At 35.4% G+C, this 23,747-nt stretch overlaps 1 protein-coding gene across 4 annotated transcripts in view; it reads left to right on the top strand.

Moving 5' to 3' along the window:
- The window catches only part of MED13L (mediator complex subunit 13L), a 299,254-nt gene that overhangs the window by 172,067 nt on the left and 103,440 nt on the right, over positions 1 to 23,747 (top strand). For 3 of the 4 annotated variants that reach the window (XM_027124681.1, XM_027124682.1, XM_027124680.1), the window contains exon 4: positions 3,146 to 3,229. In XM_027124681.1, coding sequence (XP_026980482.1) covers positions 3,146 to 3,229 — 84 coding nt within the window. Of the gene's footprint in view, positions 1 to 3,145; positions 3,230 to 19,752; positions 19,844 to 23,747 lie in introns of all 4 variants that reach the window. The other variant, XM_027124683.1, reaches the window with a different exon arrangement.

Raw genomic sequence — 23,747 nt, 5'->3', positions numbered from 1 at the left:
AGTGTTTAGTACAGAAGTTCTCACTCTAGGATCTGCTTCCGAGTTCATCAACACTATGGAATTGTATGTAGTATTTTGCTTTTCCTTGCGGTTTTTAGGAGAAAGAGTCTATAATAACTTTCATTAGATTTTTTTTAAAACATAGAATCATGACCCCAGAATGATTGAGAACCAAGAGCTTATTAGTACCACAATATATTATCTGCTTCTGAGCCAGCATAGTCCCAGGTATCAATCAGGTGGTAGAACTGTCTTTCTTAGCAAAGCCACATGTTTCATCACATTTCTTCCCATAACTTAAAGTACAAAACACCAGATGGAAATACTTTCTGTATTGCTTAGTCTTGGAGGCTCCATGTGTATCTGTATACGTGTGTGTGTATCTGTGTGTGTGTGTGTGTGTGTGTGTGTGAGAGAGAGAGAGAGAGAGAGAGAGAGAGAGAGAGAGGGAGAGGGAGAGGCAGAGAGAGTTTCTCTTTTGGACCAACCACAGTTGAGATTTAAGAGACTGAGGAGTGTAAAAATTGATGGTGATAGTTGCTGAGTTCTTTTTACCTGTTTTTGAGTAAAAAGAAACTTTGCCTTCATACTTAACCATATCTACATCGAACTCAGCAATTCTTTAATTCTCTATTGAGTTGCAGGTCAGGGCAGAGAAAGGGGGCACATTCAGCGTCTTCATTAATTTGGTCCCAACCTTCTCTGAGGTACTTGGTGACTTTGCTAACTTTCTGCCACATCACTGGTGACAGTATGACTTTTGACGACTCCCTTATGCAGAAATAAGTCAGTTGCAAATCCAAACTGTGTTAAAAACACTGCTCATTCAGTGCAATTGTGTGTTTTCATGTTTTCCTTTCAGTGAGAGGGTAATCACTGATCACGTAGAAGCTGATTAGTGGTTGAAAATCACGTAAATCATTCATGACTCTCATTTGGAACCAGATGATTTTGGATTGAAGAATCAGTAGTTTCCATGGCTGTTTTGTGTATTAGTGATAATAACCTTTTGTTGACTTTGCCTGACAAAGAAATATGATCTGTAGTGGAAACTCCAGGAGATACATTAGCACAGAGAGTTAGGCTCCCAGCATTTTCATTAGCTTTTTGCCTTTTGCCTTTGTCCTTGAGTGGTCTTGGCTGTGCACTGCTGCTCTTCCACTCCAATCCCTCATTTGTTCTGGAATGAAAACAGTAAATAGAATTTGTGGGTTTTACTTCATAGAAGGGCAAGGGTTTTGAAACAAACTTTGTACATTGTCCTCTTTAATCAGAGATATTTTATGTTTTTCTTTCATATTATACTGTCTAAAGCCTTGAAGTTTTTTCTATCCATAACCTGTAAATTCATGTTTTCTCTGTTGTTGAATAAATGATTATTTTGAATTCTGACCTTCAAGACTTATGAGATAATGAAGTGGTATTTATTTAAGTGAAGATGTGTGTCAGTAGAAGACATTGTTTAATGTTTGATGTGATTCTGTACATGTCCTATTGCTTTCATTCTAAGCATTTTTGATTTTAAGATACACCTTCAATTTAATAACAGCTTTTGGAGAATAAAGAAACATTAATCAATTACAAGATAGATCTGGGCTTTAAAAATGAGTAAAGAACTGAGGAAATGTGACAGTATATATGTAGTCTACCTAAAAAACACAGTTAAGTCCCTTAACTAGGGAATAAACTGTGGCAATTTTATTTTTCAGTTTTGCTTCTTGAGCACTTTCACCTTATTGTGTATTCCATATTTTCTATTCTAACTTTAATGGGGTCATATAGTCTTTAACCCTAAAAAGCAAGTTTACTTATCATCCTAGGAAAACAGACTGGTTACTTTGAAAATGATTTTTTTTTTTTCACTGTGAGCAAGGAAGATTGTTGTAGAAGTTCATTTTCAAAATAAAACTAGTTGAAGCAAGTGACTTTTTGATGAGACACTGCTTCAGATTGGCTCTGCCCATAGGGAGTTACATTGTGGCCAGCAGAAACTATTGCCATTTACTAATGCAAATCTGTAATGAGTTGGGTGAAGGCTTGAATTGTTTCCATCCTCCTTGATGGAGTGGAAATTACAGAGCCAAAAGCCACGTGCAGAATTGCCTGAATATTCAACAAAGAATTGCTGTGCTGTTCTTTTGCTGGTAGGTAGAACCTTGTATAGAAGAATTATATCCACCTTTCTGACAGGTTTTCTTACAAAATACGTATCATTTCATTGAATAGTATTAGAGATTACTGTATTTCATCAGTTTCAAAATGCACATTTTCTCCCACATTTTTATATTGTTAAAATTAGGGATGCTCTTTACAAATGATGGCATCTCACAATTGACTGGAGTTATGATATAGTTGTCATCTGCCTGTACTCTAGTGAACTTGAGCATAGCTACTTATATTGTTGTCACTTCAGCTGAATTGTGTGCACCTTGGGTATTATATGAGTTGAGTTCAGTTGCCATTAACATGTCTTCAGAAAGAGTACCCTGTGATTTGACATGGAAAAACAATGTACACAAAACGGCATGAAAACAGAAGCGGGGCACAATTTAGATATGAAGAAAGCAAAATATTCATTACTGAAGAAATGACTGCAGTTCCTCGTTTTTTTGCAAAGCCATAATCAAGTGCTTTACCATGTCTACAAAAGGAAAATACCTAATTAGAAGAGGCTGTGCTATGCTTTTATTACCGAAATCCCTGCTAAAGAATTGACTACCACACACCAAGCAAGAAAGATCCAGCATTAAAACTTGCAAAAAGGGTGTCAGTGGCTTGGAAGAATATCTCTGAAGTACTCTTAAGAAATGCTGCCTATATTCCCAACATTCTTGATCACACAAAAGTTAATATAGAAGTGTGATTGGATTTGAAGTTCACAAGTGTAAGATGTTTCAGGAATATATCAGCCAATTAATTCTGATTTTTTTTTACATGTATAAGAATAATACATAATAAAAATCTATACCCAAAGTCAGAAAATTCTTTCAGTAAGTATAGTGTAAGAATTTTAAGTACTAGGAAAACATTTTGACAGTTTAATTGGTGATGTTTTTATTTTCAATGGTGGATCTTATCTGTGATTATTAATTCAGCGACTTGCTAATTTGTTATTGAAACTGTATTCTTGATGTAATTATTGTAGGTGCCTAATGGATAAGAACTTCGTTAGGATTGGGAAATGGTTTGTCCGACCCTATGAAAAAGATGAAAAGCCGGTCAACAAAAGGTGAGTCTTTAGAATTCTTTGGGTTTTTGGTTTCTTTTGCTTGACCACAGCTATCTTTGGGGAAGAGGTGAATGGAGGAAGTAGCTTTTATTTATTTTCCAATAATGTTAGTAGTTTAGATGTTTGAAATAGATTCCTGGATCACATTTTATTAAATACTCTATTATTAAATGTTTGTGGAATATTAAATCTTGACTAGAAAAATGATTATCAGTAACCCATGTCTAAGTCCCTTATAACCACACTATTTGGAATTGAATTACTCTATTTTGTTATTTTCATTATTCTAATTTATCTTTCTTCCTTATAGTGTTATGTGGCATAACTTTAAATCAACAGTCGAGTGAATTCAAATGGTGACAGTTTTTGTAGAATTGTTTGATGCCCCTTAAAAGTCAGTCAACACATCCTTGACAGTTGTCAAACCAGAACTGGGAATTACTTCTCTAAATAATTCTAAACTTTTAACCACCATTTATTATATGCATGGCTTTAAAGGCAGCCTTTGATACTAAACAAATACGGAGTTTTAGATCAATCAAGCCAGAATCAAAAACGAGAACCGTCAAAATCTAATATTTATCTCACTTTCCTTTGAACACAGTGTAGATTTAATTGGAAGTTGGTGACTATTTCTTTTTTTGTAGAGCTGGGTACACAATCTTGATTCTATTTTACTATCCATGAACTTGCCCTAAGCTAAGGGTCCCACCTTCTGGCTGCAGACAGGTGCTCTTGAAACCTTATGTGGTAGATTAGATCTTTTGGATAGCTGGCCAGAATTTCAGCTGGCTACTCCTGCCACTTCTTCCTGTAAGAGATTTAATAGCAGCCTTCTCTCCAGCCTGTATGTCTTTGATGAAGTGGTTGTGTTAAAGCTTTGATGAAGTGATTTCTGAGCAATGTAACCACTTCCTCATTAACTAAATCTAATTTATGAAAATTGGGATTTCTTTTTTCAAATCAGATAAATTAGGGCCTGGCTTTTTTTTTTTTCCCCCAAATCACCATGAACTTCCTTGAAATATTTCCCTCTTTTTAGTACATTTAGGATTTATTAAAAATTATATTTAAGTAGACAGTAGGTATTATGTGTATCAAAGTTTGCCTGTAAAGGATAATACAGATTTTAGAAAAAGGTACTAGTGTGCATGGGTGTGATTCTGTTTACAGATGCTTTGATTGATGGAGAGGAACTTTTTTTTCCTTTTATTTTTATCGATTTGGTCTAACTAATGAATGTTTCATGGACATAATTCATCTTAGCATTTCCCTAAAATTTACAGAGGACTTAGATTTTCCTACTGGTTAAAGTTTGGACTTTTATTGTCGAGGAGTCTGAATGGTTATATATGGATTTGCTTTAGTGCATTGTTCTTCTTTGCCATTCCTAGTGTGCCTCTCCATGCGTAGTGTGCATTCTCACAGCTGGTCACTGATGAATTGACTGAGCCAGTCCTAAAACTTTAGATCAATAGGTATAGATGTTTGTGTGATGATTTGAGAGGAATTTGGGGATGAAGAAGAAATGTAGAAATAAAAAAGGGATTGAAGGAGTAGCAATTAGTATTTTAATGTAAAAAATAATGTTTAAAAGTCAGATGTGCTTAATGATCTTTGTATAGCTTGTATATCTTTACACTTTATTTAGATACTCAGAGTCTTCCTAACTTAAGCAAGCCAGATGTAAATAATACATGTAATATATTTGGATATTTGATTTTGTGTAAAACTGGGAGGCTGTTGATTTCTGAGGAATGTAATTAAGTTATTTTATTATTTTTAAGACTTTATATTTGTGGTTGAACCTCGTGGAACTTCGTTTTCTTGTAGTGTAGAAATATTGATGATTAAAAAAACTATTTTAGAAGACTTTAACAATTAGAAAACATTTTAAAGCAAAGATTCAATTTAAAAATTCAGCATTTGCTATAATAAAACTTTATTAGGTGTAATGACTTTTCCACTCATTCTCTGAGTGGAAAATAGAGCATCTTCTTGGATGTTGAAACAGGATCTCAGGGCTTAAGTCATTTTGGATGGACAGAGTGGCCCTGTAGAGGAGGGCATTTAGAATAAGAAGAGTTGGGATCACATCCCGTACCTCTCTTTACAAGTTATTTGCTTTTAGAAAAGTTGTTTAATTTTTCTGGGGTGAACTTTTATTTTTGCTGTTATTGAATTGATAATAATCAGTATCTTAGAGGGTTATTGTGAAGATTAAATGAGTTAATTTATGTGGCTAGTTTATAATTTAGTTGAGAAAAAGCAAGAACAAATTAATCTTCTTGAAGCTTTTTTTTCTTTTTCTTTTTTAGTACATACCGATTTAGTAACCAGGAGAGAGGAAAATTTGCTGCCCAGTGTTAAACACATTGTATATACACATTAATATTTTTAGGAATTCTCTTATTTGGTATCATTAGACCCAGATAAAAGGAATACACTTTTAAAGTAGTGATATTAGCCTATAGATACTTTTTTCAATAGATTAAAAAGACGATTTAACACACTATTTTATGTAAGCTAAAATAATTCTAATAGTGGCGACAAATGAACATATTGATGATTAGGTTTCACCTGTTCGATTAATAGCATATTACTTTTTGAGCTATCATTTCTCTCCATATTGATAGCAAAACTAAATCATTTGCTGGTGGACTGTAAAAGAGTTCTCAGTGTTAGATATGAGATGAAGTTTGGGATATTTATAGAAATTTGACCAGGCAGTTTCAAAAAGATAAAAGAAATTTATATCGTTTTTTTGCTATAGTAGCATATCTTTTGTTACTCATCCTTGGGAATATAATAAGTAGGAAAGAGAACTTGGCTTTGTCCTAAAGAGTTGTGACAACTAACATCAAGCATACAAAATTTCTGATTTCTAAGGTATGTTGAACTTGAAAAAGCCTTTGCTTTCAGAATATTCTTAAAAACAAACCAGTAAAAAAAATATGTTCTTTTAAAATAATTTAGAAATTGTTCCAATGATGGAGTTTCTTTCTATTGGAAAGGTGTTTATTTTCTAATTTAGTCTAGTTTCAACCCACATTTGACTACCACAGAATTTGAAGTTTATAATTCCTTAGTCTTTGAATGCCAATTTTAGGAAAATAATTGATTGCCCCCAATAACAGTTTGGACCTTTGATCTTTCCTAGTATCAGGTGTACAGTAGCTGAGTTAACACAAATACCAACTTGCCAGTGCATTTTCTGAATTAATTCACCATTTCTTCCTTGTGAGCAAACCTGCCCTACTGTGGGGTGATACTCCAAATAGCCTCACATGTTTTCAACTATTCTAATTATTTTTGTGTGTGCTGTTAACAGATGCACACACACATACACAATGGGAAGTACATTACTTTGGGTGCTTTTGTGTCATTTCATCTGGATATTTTCTTGACTCTTAAGCCTGAGATTATTTCTTTAACTTCTTTTTTTATGTTCTAACACTACCTAATGTGCAAGAGATGCCCTTGTCTTTTGGTTTTAGTAGCAAAAATCAGTTTTTGTGTAACAAGATGAAATATTTTGATGTAGGAGAATATTTTTTAGCACTTTAAAACTTTCATTCCCTCTTTTTCCTCACCCTCCCCTATCGCTTCACCTCTTCTTATTTTCTTTCCCATCCTCCTCTTTCCTGTACTTCCCTTATATTATAGCCCAGTCATCTGTGTTTCCTTCTTGAGGTGCAAAGATGAAAAGTCAGGGAAAGGGATCTCTCATTAGAGGGTAGACAGACATGTAAACAATTACTTACAGTGTGAAAGATAAAGGGAATCTCTTATTAGTGTCCAGAAAAATTAAGGTCATTAGTGATGTGGTACCTTTAACAAGGACTAGCCAATGGGAAATTCATAAATAAAAGTAATGGGACAACTTGGATTTATTAATCAACATAATAGTTTTACCATATTTTTTGTCTGTTTTTGGTGGATCTATAAAATAATGTAGTCATTTTCTGCTGGTTTATTTGATGGAAGATATATCAAAAGGTTCTGTGTATTTCGTCACTTGGATTTGAGAATTGTGTGAAAAGTGAGAAGACAGTGAGGTTAGAGTCCTGGGGAGCATCTACATTTACAGGATGGGTAGAGAAAAAGGAGTACATAAAGGAGACTAGGAAAGGTCAGTGAGAAATGAGAACCAGGAGGATCGGTGTCACCAAAACCATGAATTTTTAAAGTTTCAAGATTAATCAGCTGTGTCTACCAGAGAGACCATATAAAATACATTCTAAAAGGCAGTTATGCAGCCATGATGGACATAACATGAGCAGTTTCAGTGCAGTAGTCAATTTCAGGTTGCAGTAGTGAATTTCAGGTTGCAGTAGCCTGAGTTACAAATGGCAGTTGAAATGAAGATAGGAACGTAGACTTCTTATTATATTTTGTTATAAGTAGCTGCAAAGTAGAAAACTGTTGGATCTAGGAAGGGAGGAGACAAACTTTTAATAAGAGCCTATGATAAAACTAAGTGGTACTGTCTTTTGTTTTTAAAAGTATCTTTCATGTACCAGGCACTCTGCTTTGTACTTTCACACATTATGCATAGAGTGTCAAATTGAAAGACCAGCTCAACCAGAGGTAGCTTGTTTACTTTTTAAAAATTACTTTTTTTTCTTCATAACTGAAAGGCAATTATCATTGTTAGTTTTTGTTTTTTGTCCTATTAGCAGTCTAAAAAGTACACAATAAAAACTTATATCCTGAATATCAATAATTTATTTTCACAGTTTAAATATATACTGTCAGTTTCAAAAAGGATTTTAAACACCTTACAGTAAGAGGTACACCTTTAAAAAATGTATATATCGGGCTTCCCTTGATGGCACAGTGGTTAAGAATCTGCCTGCCAATGCAGGGGACATGGGTTCGAGCCCTGTTCCGAGAAGATCCCACATGCCACGAAGCAGCTAAGCCCATGCGCCAAAACTGCTGAGCCTGTGCTCTGGAGCCCGCGAGCCACAACTACTGAGCCCGCGTGCCTGGAGCCGGTGCTCCACAGCAGGAGAGGCCACCGCACTGGGAAGCCCGTGCACCACAACGAAGAGTGGCCCCCGCTTGCCACAACTAGAGAAGGCCCGCGCATAGCAACGAAGACTCAACGCAGCGAAAAATAAATAAATAAAATAAATACATTTATTTTAAAAATGTATATATATACTAGAGAGGTTTTGTGGATATCATTGTTGTAATTCCTCCTAGAGGACTGAAACTAGGCTGGAAACAGAGCTCTCCTTGATCACCAGTCCATCTAGAAATATGGATGATCTTCCATTAACTGTCTGACTTTGTGGGACTTACTGAATCCCTCTGGACTTTAGTTTTAGCATTTATCATTTCTAAAATAATTTTCAGTTTTTCAGTTCTCTGATTCTAGGGAAATTGTAGAATCTAGGCATGTCTCCAGAAAGTACATAATGTACTTTATAAGTATTTGGTTTACTTCTTTGATGTTTTTGGAGTGTTAGAGGATATTATAAAAATAAAGATTTATTAAGAGTGGTTCTTAGAAAGTATTAAATTCCTATCTGAGAACCTGACAGGAGAGAGTGACAGTGTACTTCATGTAGAGTTTTATTAATAGTTGTGTAAGTTCGAAGTATTATTATAACTTAATATTTATGGCTAAAGAATATAGAACGCTGTGAGTGCTAAGATGAAATACTAAATTATGTAACTGAAGCTTCCTCTTTGTTATAATGTTCATATCTGGTCTGTTGTTACAGTCTTCTGCCTGTCTGGGTCTTCTGACTTCAAACTGCTTATGTTTCTAATCCCTCTGCTCTGTGTATCCTTCTGTTAGTCTACTTTTGGTGAAGCACTCTCCCACATAAGAGCATAATGTGGTGTCAGTGTTTAGGATGTTACCCAAACTTTATCGGGCATTCCTGTTCCCCAGTCGAAGCCTTTTGTCCAGCCATAGTTGCCCTTCACAATTCCTAGCATAGTCTAAACTCCATTTCTCTTTTGTTAGTGTTTTTTTTTCCCCCACTCTTTCTGTCTTCCCTGGCAAGTTAACTTTGATCTCTCTTCTTTGAGCTGCTCCCCTGAGGCATCTTTTCTGGCTGTTTGTTTCTGACATTTTACCTCTATATTTATCAATAGTATGTTTTTACTGTTCTTTTGAATTTTATTTTATTATTTTAAAAATTTTATTTTTCTCTTGAATTTGTACTAAGGAAGATGAGAATTTACTCTCCTTCCTCCTTTTCCCATTCCTTCATTATTCCCAAATTGAATCTTTAAAACAGAATCATACTTATTTTGGTGTTTACTATACATCATTATTTCTCCTTTTATTCTATTCAGCATCTATTACAATCCCTAGTACAAAGGATATTACAGGTTTGGAGGAACTGAATGGAACTTCTTTCTGTTGTAAATCTATTTAGTTTTCTAGGATCAAAATAAAAAATGAGGTCTTAAAACTCATTTAGTGTAAAACAAAATATTGAGTTATGTCATTAAAACAGCATTCTCTTTATCATTCTTATTTTAAAAGATGATCCTTTAAAATATTATCTTTTATAAATGGGTTAAAATCCTTGTTTCTTATAATTGTCAGTTTTGCATGAGTTTTTCCTCAGTATTATTTCTTACTGAGTGGTTTGTTCAAGTTTCAAGTTTGAGCAGTTGGGCTCTTTATGATGGTTACTTTAATTCAGGTATTCCCTAGTAGAAAGCATACGTTATATACCCTGTTGGACTTTGTCCCCCATTGCTAGCCCATGAATTGCAATTCTGCTAGTGGAAGCAGACTCAACACATTTTGAGATCTTAACAGGCCTCATAGAAAGAAGGAGCCCTCTCTAATTGGTTGCACACAGAAGAGGGAGCATTGTTGGGGAACATTTGAAGGATTATTATGTATCACTGAAATTGACCAGTGTTGTTTCCAGAGTTTATCTGGTACTGAGAATCTAAGAAAACAAAGGAACGTCTTAGTATGTATAATTGAAGACAGTTGACTAAAGTATTTCTATGTTAGATGAATTTTTAAAAAATAAAAGACTGTAGAAGGTAAGTTTCACTGAATGAGAAAATTGGACTATTAGCTAGAGAATTTTGAGTTTGTCTCAGTGGTCTTTAAAGTATTCTATCAATTTCATTGTAGCATGCCACCTCCTCTCCTTTGTTTCTTACTTAACATTTCAAGATCTAGAACTGAAGCTTTCTATCACAGTATGGTTCACATTCCTGAAATAAATAACAGCTTTCTTCTGCTAATGATTTGCTGTGTCCTTAAGTATTTCTAGGCCTTGATTTCAACTAGAGTTTCTTAGGGAAAGAATAAGACATTGTGATAGCCCATAAACACCCAGTTTGTGAAAACAGAAAAATTGGGATTATATGCTTTTACTTTTCAACTTTATCCCAGTAGCCCTTCCTTTTCCCAGTCTCTATGTTCAAGTATTAAATTAAACATGTACTGTCTTGTATTACCCTTCATCATTTTAAGCGTGTTTTGTAGGTTCAAAAAGGTAAATTACAATACTAAAGGACACTACTTTAATAATGGCAAGGCCTCCCTGTCCCCCAACCCTTAGAAACACATGCTGTTAAAAATACCCAGTGAAGACTCAATAAAATACTTGCTAAGTACATTTCAAACCAGAGGATGCTTTAGTTGAAGTATATTATGGATACGTTCGAACGTGACTGTGTGTTTGAAGTACAATACAGGGTATGTTCTGTAGCTGCTAGAACAAAGCATTCTGTATTTGTGCTTTGATTTTCTGTAAACTAAGCTTCCCAAGTTTCAGAGCTCTTTTAATTCTTCTGAGTATATCATGGAGAAGCCTTCAGTTGGGCCATTGGCACCTTGTGTATCTGATCTCTTTTAAGGATGCATGCAGTACTCCTGCAACTCCTTTGAACAAGTCAGTTATTTTCAGAAACAGCTGAAGTTACCGAGCAACCAAGTTGGAGCTGAACCTGGGGTGAGGCAGATGAGTAGGGGCCAATCATCCTGACCTGCAGTGTAAGTATTCAGAATCATAAATATTGACTTCAGGAATTAGAACTTTTTGTGCATGCGACTTTTTTAGGAATCTGATGCACATACATATACATTATTACAAGTATTATTGATGGGAGTAAATGACAGAAGTTTAGAACTTTGTTATAACTCCTAGTTATGTTCTCAGTGAAGCACAGTCAAACTGATCCACTTACTATATCCTGTGTTTCTGTTCCTGTGTTTTTTAAACTCTGAGTAGGAATAATAATAAAGGTATAATGATGTCTACCTTATATAGGTTGTTTTGAGGATTAAATGAGATAATGTGAAAGTCTAAATAATTAGACAAATTATTTAAAGCCTGTTTCATAAATTTCTTCCTAGACTCTCATAAAGCACTTTATATACTATTCACTATATTATGAATGAAACCATTCAACTTTTCAAAATTAAATGATCATAATTTAGGAATAGCATTATGTATCATTTTATTTTTCCATTTTCAGATCATTTAATATTATTTATATATATGAAAGTTGTATAATTTATATAAACCATGCATTAAAAGCAGATGATAGAACTTCCATAAAATTCACCTCCTTTACACCAAGTATTTTCATAGGTTTGATTTTGGTCTCATATACATATGTAGTTATAAAGAAGCCTGTTGACTATTAAGGTTCACTATAAAGCATGAGAGTCTATTTTCCATATTTCACATAGAAAATACACTTCTAGGTAACGTTAAGCCAAGTGTCTTTAGTAGTAAGGTGAGATAGCTACCCTGGATAATAAAAGGAGGCAGCATAGGTGAAAAGTGACCCAGACAGAAATGGATCCAGCAGTCACAATTACCAGATGAGGAAAGAAGGAAGCTCCTTACAAACCACCACCACTTCCAGGATTTTCTTTTCACTTGGACAGGTGTCATTCAGACCTTCTAGAAACATATTTATGCACTTGCTTTTTACTTTGCTTTTTTCCCTACCATTCCTCATAAGGGTACCAAAAAGGGGAACGTTTTTCCTATGCTTTTTCCTTCTTAAACACATTTATCACTTATGTAGCTTGAAATGAGAAGAGTGGTCTAGATAAGAATATTTGATATGGAATGAAGAATAATAGAAAAAAAAAGTGGGAGGTTGAGGATAAAATAAATTGTTATCTATATTTTTAGTTTACTGGCATATCTGGCATTAAAAGTACTAATTATACAAATGTGGCCATTTGTTCTTTTGTTCTTAGCCCTGTGTTTAATGAATAATATTAAAATGTTTCCCTGGAGGGAATTTAATTCCATATTACTCACCCACTTTTTAAAGCTTTCCTTTATACTGCTTTGTTTGAAGAATGTGTTCATAAGTCATTCCAAACGTCTTAAAAAAATCTGTTGTGTATTTTCCTATAACAAAAAGATTGAATGTATTTATTAAAAATAGTAAAATTCAGAAAACCACATAGAATTATGAGAGTTTAATTGAATTCTAACACATAGATATGTCCTTTATTTGAACATAGTAATGTATATGGAGTCTTTCTTGATACTTTATATATTCCTATATATACATCCCTCCATAGTGCTTGATGATTACTTAGTGAATTCTTGAAAATTTAGCTTTTAAAAATAGAGTTATTTCTAGATACACTGGAAAAGGGTCACTTCAGCACACTAAAGTATAATTCACAAAAAGGTAAAATTTGGACTCTAATGCAAATATAAAATGAACAAGTGGCATACATTTTAATCAACTCATTACTTAGTGAAAGAACAGGTAAGATGTGAAAACCAGTTCAAAGAGTATTTGAGTAGCTAGGTTTTTCTAGAAAATTAATAGGTATATATGCATCTACAACTTAGTAGCTGTTTGAACAATGAACATAAATTGAAAGGATAAAATGTATTTTCTTCTTACCCAGAATTGCTGATAAATAGGACATGTATGCCTGTTGAGCACTGTACAACTTCTCAAACCTTGGAATCAGATTGGATGCTACTACTCTCATTTCCTGTCCATATTGATTTTACTTTATGTCATAGTCACAGCTGAGGGCCCCCCCGCCCCCGCCACCAGATTTAAAATATCCCACCACATCCATGTGAATTTGCTGCAGTGTTTTGGGGGGTTTGGGGCACAGCTGAGGAACTGAGGCACTAGATAATCCTTGGATGGGCATTTTCCCTATATGGCATTGAAAGGACAAGCTGTCTTCCATTGACCTTACTTCAAAGTTTTGAATAAATCTCTCTTATTTATTTATTTATTTAGCTAGCCGCGTCAGGTCTTCATTACAGCACACGGGATCATCTTTGAGGCATGTGGGATCTTTCGTTGTGGCGCGTGGGCTTCTCTAGTTGTGGCGTGTGGTTCTCTCTCTAGTTGTGGCGCGCGGGTTCCAGAGCGCATGGGCTCTGTAGTTTGCAGCACGCTGGCTTAGTTGCCCTGCAGCATGTGGGATCTTAGTTCCCTGACCAGGGATGGAACCCACGTCCCCTACATTGGAAGGTGGATCCTTTACCACTGGACCACCAGGGAAGTCCCTTGAGTAAATGTCTTAAAAAGTCCCCTGAGGAGCTTCTAATGAGAATTGTCAAATTTTCCTTCAAAAACAGCTTGAGGGATGGGGTGTTGTCATTGATCGTCCTGGTAATGTCCATGATTAATAAACGACTGTGTTTATCCACAATCCCTGCCCAGTGTATTGACTGTTCTAGTAGGCCAGTTAATCATGCTGCTGTGATGCACTACAGCTATAGTATAGCAGATTCTTGAACTTTTTGTTGTCAAAACACCTATAAACGTTACTGAGCATCCAAAAGAGCTTTTGTTTATTGGGTTATACTTATCAATATTTACTCCAAAGAATTAAAACTGAGAAAAGTTAAAATATTTATGACTTTTTAAAGTAACAGTAACAAACCCATTATATGTTAACACAACCTTTTTAACTAAAATAACACTTTTCTAAAAGAAAAAAATATTTAGTCAGAAGAGTGGCACTGTTTTTGCAAATCTCTTTAAACTCTGGCTTAAGGGAAAACAGCTGTATTCTTGTGTCTGCTTCTGCTTGTAGTCTATTGTGACATCACACACGATGTAGCCTCTGGAAAACTCCATTGTGCACTTGGAGAAAATTAGGGTGAAAAGGATAAATAATGTCTTCATGTTATTTTGAAAATAGTTTTGACCTGCTGCCTGCTCGGCATTCCAATACTTTAAAAAATTTCAACAAAGATGTGGTTTGTCTGCATTTTATTCTTAGGCTGGAGCAGGTAAACTTTTCCTGCAGATAGTAAATATTTTCAGCTTTGCAGGGCATATGGTTGATGTCAAAACTAGTCAAGTCGACATTGCACTGTGAAAGCAGCCATAGACAATATGTAAGCAAATGGGCAATAGACTGTTCCAGTAAAATTTTATTTTACAAAAAATAGGTGACCGTGAAATGGAGCAGGACCCTGTGGTCCTCCCCCCACTCCCACCCATGTCCTCAGCCTGCCTTTTTTCTGTGGAAAAACTTTAGCCAAAGGATAAGTTTAATCAGAGAAGTGAGAAAATGCAGAAACAAAGGAAAACAGTCAAAGGAGACCAAATAATAATAATAGTTTACTCATTAAGCAAAGTCAAGGACCTTTAGCTTCTCCTCAAGGGCTATAGATAATATTCTGAGCCATACCCTGTGAGCTGTCTTATAGATACTAAAACCCCAGCAGGTGAAGGACGTTAACTACATGATGACCAGACTGTAGCCATGACATAAGCTACAGTTCCGAGAAATGACCTCAAAGAAATGGGAACAAACCGATCCTGGAACTGAAGATTAACTGTACTTAAAACAGTCAAGATGACGACGCTGGTCAGACCACCGATGACCAATTTCAAGGTGACTGTCAGAGCTGACTGTGCTGTTTCTACCTGTAGCCCCTTCCCTCTGTCTATAAAAGCTCTTGCCCACTGATTGTCAGTGGCAGGGAGTCGGCCTTTGGACAGGAGTCTGCCCTGCCCCTGGTAGCCAGCATCCGAAATAAAGCAAACTTTCCTTTCCACCAACTTGCCTCTTTATTGGCTTTAGAGTGATGAGCAGCCAGACCCCCACTTTCGGTTACAATGGGATGGAATTGGCCCTGGTACCTAACTTTGCTGACCTCTGCCCTTAAGAGGAAATTTGCTGTCCAGATACGCTGAAGTGGTTAGCTGAGAAGCCACACAACTAGAAAGCTGAGGATTCAGATCTAGGCATTTCTAGTTTCACAACTGCTATTTTTCTCAGTTCTTCATGCTGTCTTCACTAAGAAGGTTAATGATTATACCTTTAATGTAGGAGGAGTGATTATTGATTAGAAATAAATTTTTAAGGTAAAAATTTATCTGATTACAAAGTTATATAAGGGCTAGAATTTAGAATCTTCATAGATACCCGAGAAATGATTGGATGAGTATGTGTCTTTGTCATAATAAATCTTATGCACAGCACAGCATTTTAATTCTTGTGATAATTCACTAAAATATACATACCTGAAAGTGTTTTCTTTTCAACTGATGAGCTCTCTGAGTAATTATTTTTATCTTATTTAAATTATTATGTGGAATGGGCAATACATGTATGTAGTATAAAATTTAAACAGCACAAAATTATATAGGCAAAAAAGTCTCTTCCCCACTCACTGCCCAGCCAGCCAATTTCTCTCCTAGTGTTAAATCATATTACCTGTTTCTTTTTGTCTTTCCAGCGATTGGTTTATGCAGATATACAGTGTGTTATATATATTTCCCTTTTCTATACACATAGTATAGCAAATGGTACCCATATCCTACCCATTGTTCCATTGCTTTATTTTACTTAATAGATAGTGATGATGTGTTGAAGATCAATCCAAGACATGCATATAGGACTATGTAGGAAATTTTCTAATTTCAGAATTTGTTTGCTTTGTTATCTGTGTTCTGTGAGTAGCTTTTCTAACAGTTTTCTTTTTTTTTCTTTTTGGTTTTTTTTAAAAAATCGTTTTGTTTTGGTATTTGGTTGACATAAGTAAGATAACTTGACAAAGTCCTGCTAAAGAACTTAGTATTATCAGGAAGGTAAGATATAAACACTTAAAGCAATTAGAGATAAGACACTATATATAATTAGTGTCTTGGTTTGTGGAATATTAAGTGCTAAAGGTGAAAATTGGAAGATACTGATGTGGGTTCTAGTGAAGAGAAAAGATTCTTGAAGTTAAATGTGTTTTGTTAAATCTGAGGTTTGGATGACTTGGGGTAGAATCGTGGAAAGGAAAATAGCAGTAACAAAGACATGTACACAATGGTGTCTCAAGGAAAGACTTGGCTTCTAGAGAGGAAAGTTCAGCTTAACAGCAATGAAGATAGCAAGAGATAACTTCTAATAAGAGAACTCCTTGAGTGATCTAGACAGTTAGAAGTTCTGTGACAAAGTTCTAAATTAATGAAGCTTAGATTAATTGTGATGGTTCATGAGAATAGAGACTTAAACGTTGTTTTAGTAATGACTAAATAATTAGAGTAGTTCCTTGTTAGAATTTAAGAATTGCAGAAGAGCCACCAATAAGCGTTGTCCTGAGAGTTAAAGATCTTAAACAAACAAACAAACAGGAATACCAAGCCTTCTTTTGATGATCCAGCCCAAACTTGCCACTAAATTATGGCAATTCATGTATAACTTTTCCCTATTGCTCTTGCCTCCTTGCTTCTTCAGATTTTATTAACGTATCCTGGGACTGTTTTTAGTTAGTGCCTTTTGTATTGTCATATTTTGTCTCTTGCCAAGGATTTTAGCATTTACAACCTGCAGGCTCTTATTGCTCATGATAAAATTTTTTTTGAAGCTACGGTATGCCTCACATTATTGCAGTTGAGAAGCACCTAAGCCTTATTATAGCATTAAAGTGAATTTCTTTATAGCGCTCCCTGGTGCCACTATAGCCTCTCTGTATGGGTTTAATCAGTTGGCCTCTACTTGAAACTCGAAGAGAAGGCACCAGTAGAAAGGTAATCATGCTTCCCAGAGTCCACAGTACAGGTTTGGATGTGCTCTGAAAGACAAATTGAAATGGTAGAATAAAAAGCAACCAAGATAGAGATACTCAGTAAAACAACTTCAAGTTGGAAGGAAAGGGAGCTAATATTTGTTAAAGACTATTATTTATTGAGATACTGTGCTAAATGCTCAACATAAATTATTTCCAGTCTTCACTATATACCTGCAGCTTTGTGTTATTTACTTTGGTTTTACAGGTGAGAACGTGGAGACCTAGAGAATTTCAGTAAAAGACTAAGAAAGTGCCAGAGCTAAGAGCACATTTTCTGGGAGAGGGACAGGACCTTTCTGCATACTGCTTGCTAGGTACTTGTGTCTTGTTACTCCTCACAGCAACCCTGTGAGGTCAGTGATAGGAGTGGTGGTGAGAGATGGGGAGATGAGACTGCTATGGGGCAGAGCTAGATCTCTGTGCTACCAAGGCTCTTGCCCTTAATCTTAGCAAACAAATAATAAGTACTGTCTTCTTCCAAAACAAATAAAAAACAAATGATTCACTTTTTAGTTCCCCGGCTAACTGCAAACAATGGAAAAACTATTTGTGGAGAAGGGACACAAAGAGAAGACTGCAGAGATGGCAGTGCTCAAGGTTCTGAAGGAGATTCCTAATCATGCTTCTTCTGGACCTTGTTTGCACAATAAAGTCCCAAATAGGAAATTTCAATGCATATTTAGAAGGAAGAAAGAGGTTCTGGGCCTTGGGCATTGGTCAGGGCACTTGCCCTAAGGGGCTAAGCTGGAAGCTGCTCAGTTGACGGCTCCCTTGTGGTAGTTACATGGTTTGCATATTCCCCTAGAGCTGTCAAACTGGAAGTCTTTCTACGTATCAGTTTGAATCCTTGGGTCAAAGGAATAGAGAGCAGGGATATGGAGAGGTGAATTTCTGTCTGTCTTTTGAAGCTTTGCCTAAATATTCAGTGACTGGTACTTTTTTTTTTTTTTCGGTACGCGGGCCTCTCACTGTTGTGGCCTCTCCCCTTGCGGAGCACAGGCTCCGGATGCGCAGGCTCAGCGGCCATGGCTCACGGGCCCAGCCGCTCCGCGGCATGTGGGATCTTCCCAGACCGGGGCGGGGCACGAACCCGTGTCCCCTGCATCGGCAGGCGGACTCTCAACCACTGCGCCACCAGGGAAGCCCATCAGTGACTGGTACTTAATAGTAAATTTAAGAATACAATTTATTTGTGGCATTTAGCCAAATTTAGAATTACGGAGGAGAAAAATGTTACTTTCTCCTCTTTTATTCACTTATCTATTAGGTGAGGTATAAGAAAAAGAGCAGCATCCTTTCAAACCTCAAAAATTGAACATAACTTAAATCCTTAAGAAAACTTTAATCCTTAAGAAAACTTTAAGTTTTAATATTTAACAGTATGTTTTTTTCCACGGGATGTGAAATGGGAGAAAAATACAATAGAGAGATGCATGTTAATAATAAGTTTTGAGAAAACTGCTTTGATAACCACATGACCCTTTTATTGGTCACATAAAGCTGGGAAGGACGATACAATAACCTTATTTTTCTCTGATAATAGGATGAATGTTAAGCTACAAAGAATAATTTCAGGCATTCAGATCCATCATTAGGAAGATCAATAATGGGGTTAGTATTTAGAGACAGAAAGTTTGACCATCAGTCAATTAAGAAACAGAAGACAGTATCCTAACCCCAGCAGAGTTGTAATTTATGTGATTGATAATAATTTTTTAATTTAATTAATTTACTGACATATGTTTGGAAAGCATTCTAATAAAACATTCAGGTCAAGGTCTGAGTATATATTTATTTACTTTTCTCAGTAATAGATTTTGGATTTTCACCAAGTTTATCTTTTATCCCTTATTTTTCTTCAGCAAATTAAACATTTCCAGAACTCTGTTAGATTGTTTTTGGCTGTTAATTATTTTTATTATAGGGAAATTAATTTTTACGCTATCTTACTTTTGTTTAGTTCCTGCTGCTCTTTCAGTGTTTGATGGATGCACTTAATGACTAAATGAGAGAAAAGTAACCTAAGACCATTTAATATAAAATTGAGTCCAGCGGGATAGTTACCACACTGAGTAGTCTCATTCTTGTTTTCATAAGAAAGCTAGAATGTTGTAACTCAAATATACTTCCCAAGGTCACAGAGCTAGAGAGGCAGACTAGTAATCTTTTCTCCCCTTCTGTAGTTCATTGTACTTTCTGCTACGTTACATTGCCTTCTATGATTTAAGTGCTCATAAGTTTTTTAAAAATTGGAGGTTTAAAAAAATTATAAAAGTAATACATGCCCTTGAAAAAGTTAGGTAGTTTCGAAGGCAACAAAAACCTCCCTCTTCACCTCTTTTGCTCCCAGACTTGCACGAGTTAGTCCCTATGAATGGTTTTTTATGTATTCTTTCAGAATTTTATTCAGAAGACTCTAATATTGTATCTCTGTAATTTTTCTTTAATCTACCATAAAATTAAGGAAAATTAAACATTTTCCATCTTAATCCAATTTCCTAGCTTCCAAGTGTGGACTTTCAAACTACTCAGTGCTGCTTTTTAATAAAAGAATCCGATTTGTTATGTTACTGGAGTTGGAAGGACCTGTGAGGTAAGAAAGTCCCCTTAGCTTTTAAAATAAGAGGTTAAGTGATTTGCGTAGAGCTCCACAGTATTTAATTCCGGTAAGTGGTTCCAGATTTTTGTTCTTCCCACTAATCCGTACTGCCTCTCAACTCATCTTATAGGCTTAAAAGTGAACTGTATATCATAAACAGGCGTGTTTCCTGTGTGTACTCAAGCAGTCTCTTTTAAAAATCTAATCCATAAACTAATACCCAGCACACAGCAGATACTTGAATATTTGGATTGAAATAATTTAAACTAATTTTTCACTACAGTTCGTTAAGAAAATGAGGGGGTTGGACCAGATCATTTTAAGGACTTTTCCACAGTAAATGTCTATGATTTTAATTTTAGTTTCATTCTGTCCTCAGAATATCAAGCTGTTTTTCTCCAGACTCAAAAGCTATTGTGTTGGGTGGCTAGTCCTGACTACCTTTCCCAGCAAGACAAGAATCTACCTGTGCCCTGTGCAGTGTTTGGTACACTCAAGTGCCAGGTTTCCTGTTAATCCTTTTCCTTCAGCTAAAGGGAAATTTAAAAATTATGTAAAGTTGCAGAATGGAACCAGGTTCCATACATTTTAGATCAGATTACAACTCTGTCCTGCATACTTTAGTGAGCTGATTTATTACCCAATAGTCCCCCTCATACGGGGGTGGGGGGGAGTATGGCTGGAAATTGGAGTATGAAGTTTGGGGCAGCAAGCTGGTTGGAATTTAAGTGGTGGTCCTGGTGGTAGTGTAGTGTTAAGCGGGATAGTAGTTTTAAGGGCCTGTGTAAAATAATGTTTATTGGCCAAGATTTGGCAGGAATGCATCTACCAGTTACCTTGACATACTATAGTGTGCAGTCAGCCATGGGTACATAAACATCTGTGAAGTTTAAGGGAACTCTATGGTTTTATAAAATTCATTCATCGAAAGAATTCTTGCTTTGTTTTGTCACTGTCTATGAAATATAACAAAAATATTCCTTGTGTTTAAACAGTGTGGTTAAAGACAGGGCATAAAGGGTCATTAACAAGAGTATCTGGCAGAATGGCAAGCCTACTTATTCTTCAAATAGCAGATCAACAACTTGCTTAAAAACCTGTTTGAACATATATTAAAAATCAGTGCTAGCTTGATTAACATTAAATCAAATAAGATATAGAAACTGAAAGCTTTTACAAGTTTAATTTCCTGAAGTGTAAGGAGTCGCTTCCCAAAACTGATGTGAATACTGAATTACCACAGTATTGGAGTGCCTTTACTAACCTGATTTATTTGAGGTGACTCAAATTAATGGATTTAAAATTAAATTAATTTATTTAATTTAAGTTAAAATTAAATTAATGGATTTAAAATGACAAAAAAAGATACTAAAAAGAATTATTTTAAGCATTAAGTCTTAATGGTTACTAGTTTGGAAAATTGGAAGGTACATAAAGAGTCTTATCTGTCCTGTAAATTAAGAGTAAGATAAAATCATATCAAATAAGCCTTTATTATGGTAGAAAACCCAGAAAGATTCCATAAGACTATCAGGGTACAGGTGCAGGAGGAGAAGGGCGATTTACTTGAATACTTTTTAACACTATTTTCCTTGCCCTTTGTTGGAATTTGAAGGTTGGCCTCTGAGGACTATTGATGTTAATATACTGAAAGGGTAAATGCCTTTTGAATAGGTATTCATCTAAATAGTACTGGTTTTGCCTGAAAGTTCTTTTTCATAGGGTACTCCATTTAGAAGAAGAAAAGTTACTTTTCTCTTCCAATTTGTTAGCATATCTGGAACCAAGCTAAAACATGTTATGCTTAAGCGATACCAACTGAGTGATTTGGCCTTATCTGTACTGTGGAAGAGAATTAATTTTAATTCCAGTATTTGTCATTAATTAGTAATCAGTTTCTAAACATGTGACTGATTTTATCAAAATTTGTTTAAATTGTTTTAAAAAACATTTTAGTCGGATTCAGTCAATCATGTCTGTTGACTGAACTTAGTTTATATTAAGCATAAAGAGTGGAGAAAACATTCATTATTTAAAACGATAGTAAGTGGAGTTAATGTTTCTCACTTAATTGAAGAACATTTCTTTTTGAAGCACCTTGACAATAATTACTTTAGTTCATGAAATTTCATCTGTTTTCAGAATTGAAAGAAAGCAGCTGTCATCATCTGAAAATTAAATATCTCAAACTGTACACGATGATATTGAATTACTGGTGATTCTTGTTTTCTTCTCCCAAACCCCCTGTATTTCTTAGTTTTCTGTCATGAACATATATTACATTATTAATCAGAACAAATAATGCTGGTATTTTTAAAAAGTAAACATAAAATAATACATTTAACTTTCTTCTGAATCTTTATAGTAATAAATACACTTGAGCACTTCCTTTTAAAAATTAGTGCCTCTAGCTTATAATTGAAATTGAGTGCTAAATGTCGATAGTACCAAAATATCAACTGCTAGTTATTTTTAAGATTCATTTAACAATGTTAAGAGAAAAACCAGGCTCTCAGTGGGAGAGTGTTTTATAGTATAGTTCATTAGTGATTTCTTTTTAAATTCTTAAAGCAGTATTATTAATTTGTATTTTTAGAGATTTCTGTACTGTGTAATTTTAATCTAGAAGTACTTGTATATTTTATATGTCATCTTGATCAACATTGGGGCCCCCAGCCATCTTTGGGCCTCTGGAGGACTGTATGTTTCTATGCTAGGCTGGGCACTGTGTGCTTTATCATCCTTGTTATCATTATGCTGGGTGCCAGGCAAGTGCTTTTCAGTATTTTGAGAGACACTTAAGTGTGGTGCTTAAGAGCGTGGACTTTGAGGTCAGACTGCCTGGATTCAAACCCTAGCTTTCCCAGTTACTAATGGTGTGACCTTAGGCAAGTAAAAGTTACTTAACCTCTTTTTTCAGTTTATCTGTAAAAGAACGGTAATTGTTCTCCGTATGTCATCGGATTGTTATGAGAATTAAATGAGTTAATATTTACAAAGTACTTAGAAGAGTGCCTGACATATTTAATGTTTATTAGTCAAATGAACATTCATGTAATCCTCATAATAACTTTAAGAGAGAGATGATTATTTTACAGACGAGAGATTATGTGATTTGTTTAAGGTCACACAGCTAGTGATGTGGATCTGAGATTTAATTCTGGGCTGTCCAAAAATGTGTGTTGGGATTATAAGTGCCTATCTTATAATAGCCCTTGCATTTGGACATGTCCCCTGGCAGTTATTTTATCTAGTCTATCCCTTAATGCATCATGTCAAAAGTGATTGATGCTTATGCTATATAAAACTTGGCATAATTATAGTCAAGTATGCATGAAAAAAAATCAGGCATGATTCTAATGGGTAAAAAGGACATATGTGGGATTGTATCACCCGTTTCTAAGACATTAAAAAAGTACAAGTTGTTTAAATTTTATGATCTTAAAACCCAGCAACCCCCCCCCCCGAAAAAAAAGTTACGCAGGATACATAGTTTAGAATAGAATCAACTGTATATGAATATAACAAATACCTGTTGGGGTGAAATAAAATTATTGGGAAAAGGAACATTATAATAAACTGAGAAAAGTATGTGTTAATATGGAAAAAACCTGAAAATGATAATTCAGGATATATACGTTGAAGTCAAACGTGGAATGAAACATCCTCATTTAAAAATACATACACCAGGGCTTCCCTGGTGGTGCAGTGGTTGAGAGTCCGCCTGCCGATGCAGGGGACACGTTCGTGCCCCGGTCTGGGAGGATCCCACATGCCGCGGAGCGGCTGGGCCCGTGAGCCATGGCCGCTGAGCCTGCGTGTCCGGAGCCTGTGTTCCGCAACGGGAGAGGCCACAACAGTGAGAGGCCCACGTACCGCAAAAAAAAAACAAAAAAAC

Source organism: Aethalodelphis obliquidens, unplaced genomic scaffold (assembly GCF_003676395.1).
Source record: "Aethalodelphis obliquidens isolate GAN/ISIS:26980383/991018 unplaced genomic scaffold, ASM367639v1 scaffold28, whole genome shotgun sequence".
Taxonomy (NCBI): Eukaryota; Metazoa; Chordata; class Mammalia; order Artiodactyla; family Delphinidae; genus Aethalodelphis; species Aethalodelphis obliquidens.
The sequence above is the reverse complement of the archived record's forward strand: the minus strand, read 5'-3'. Positions and strand labels throughout refer to the sequence as shown.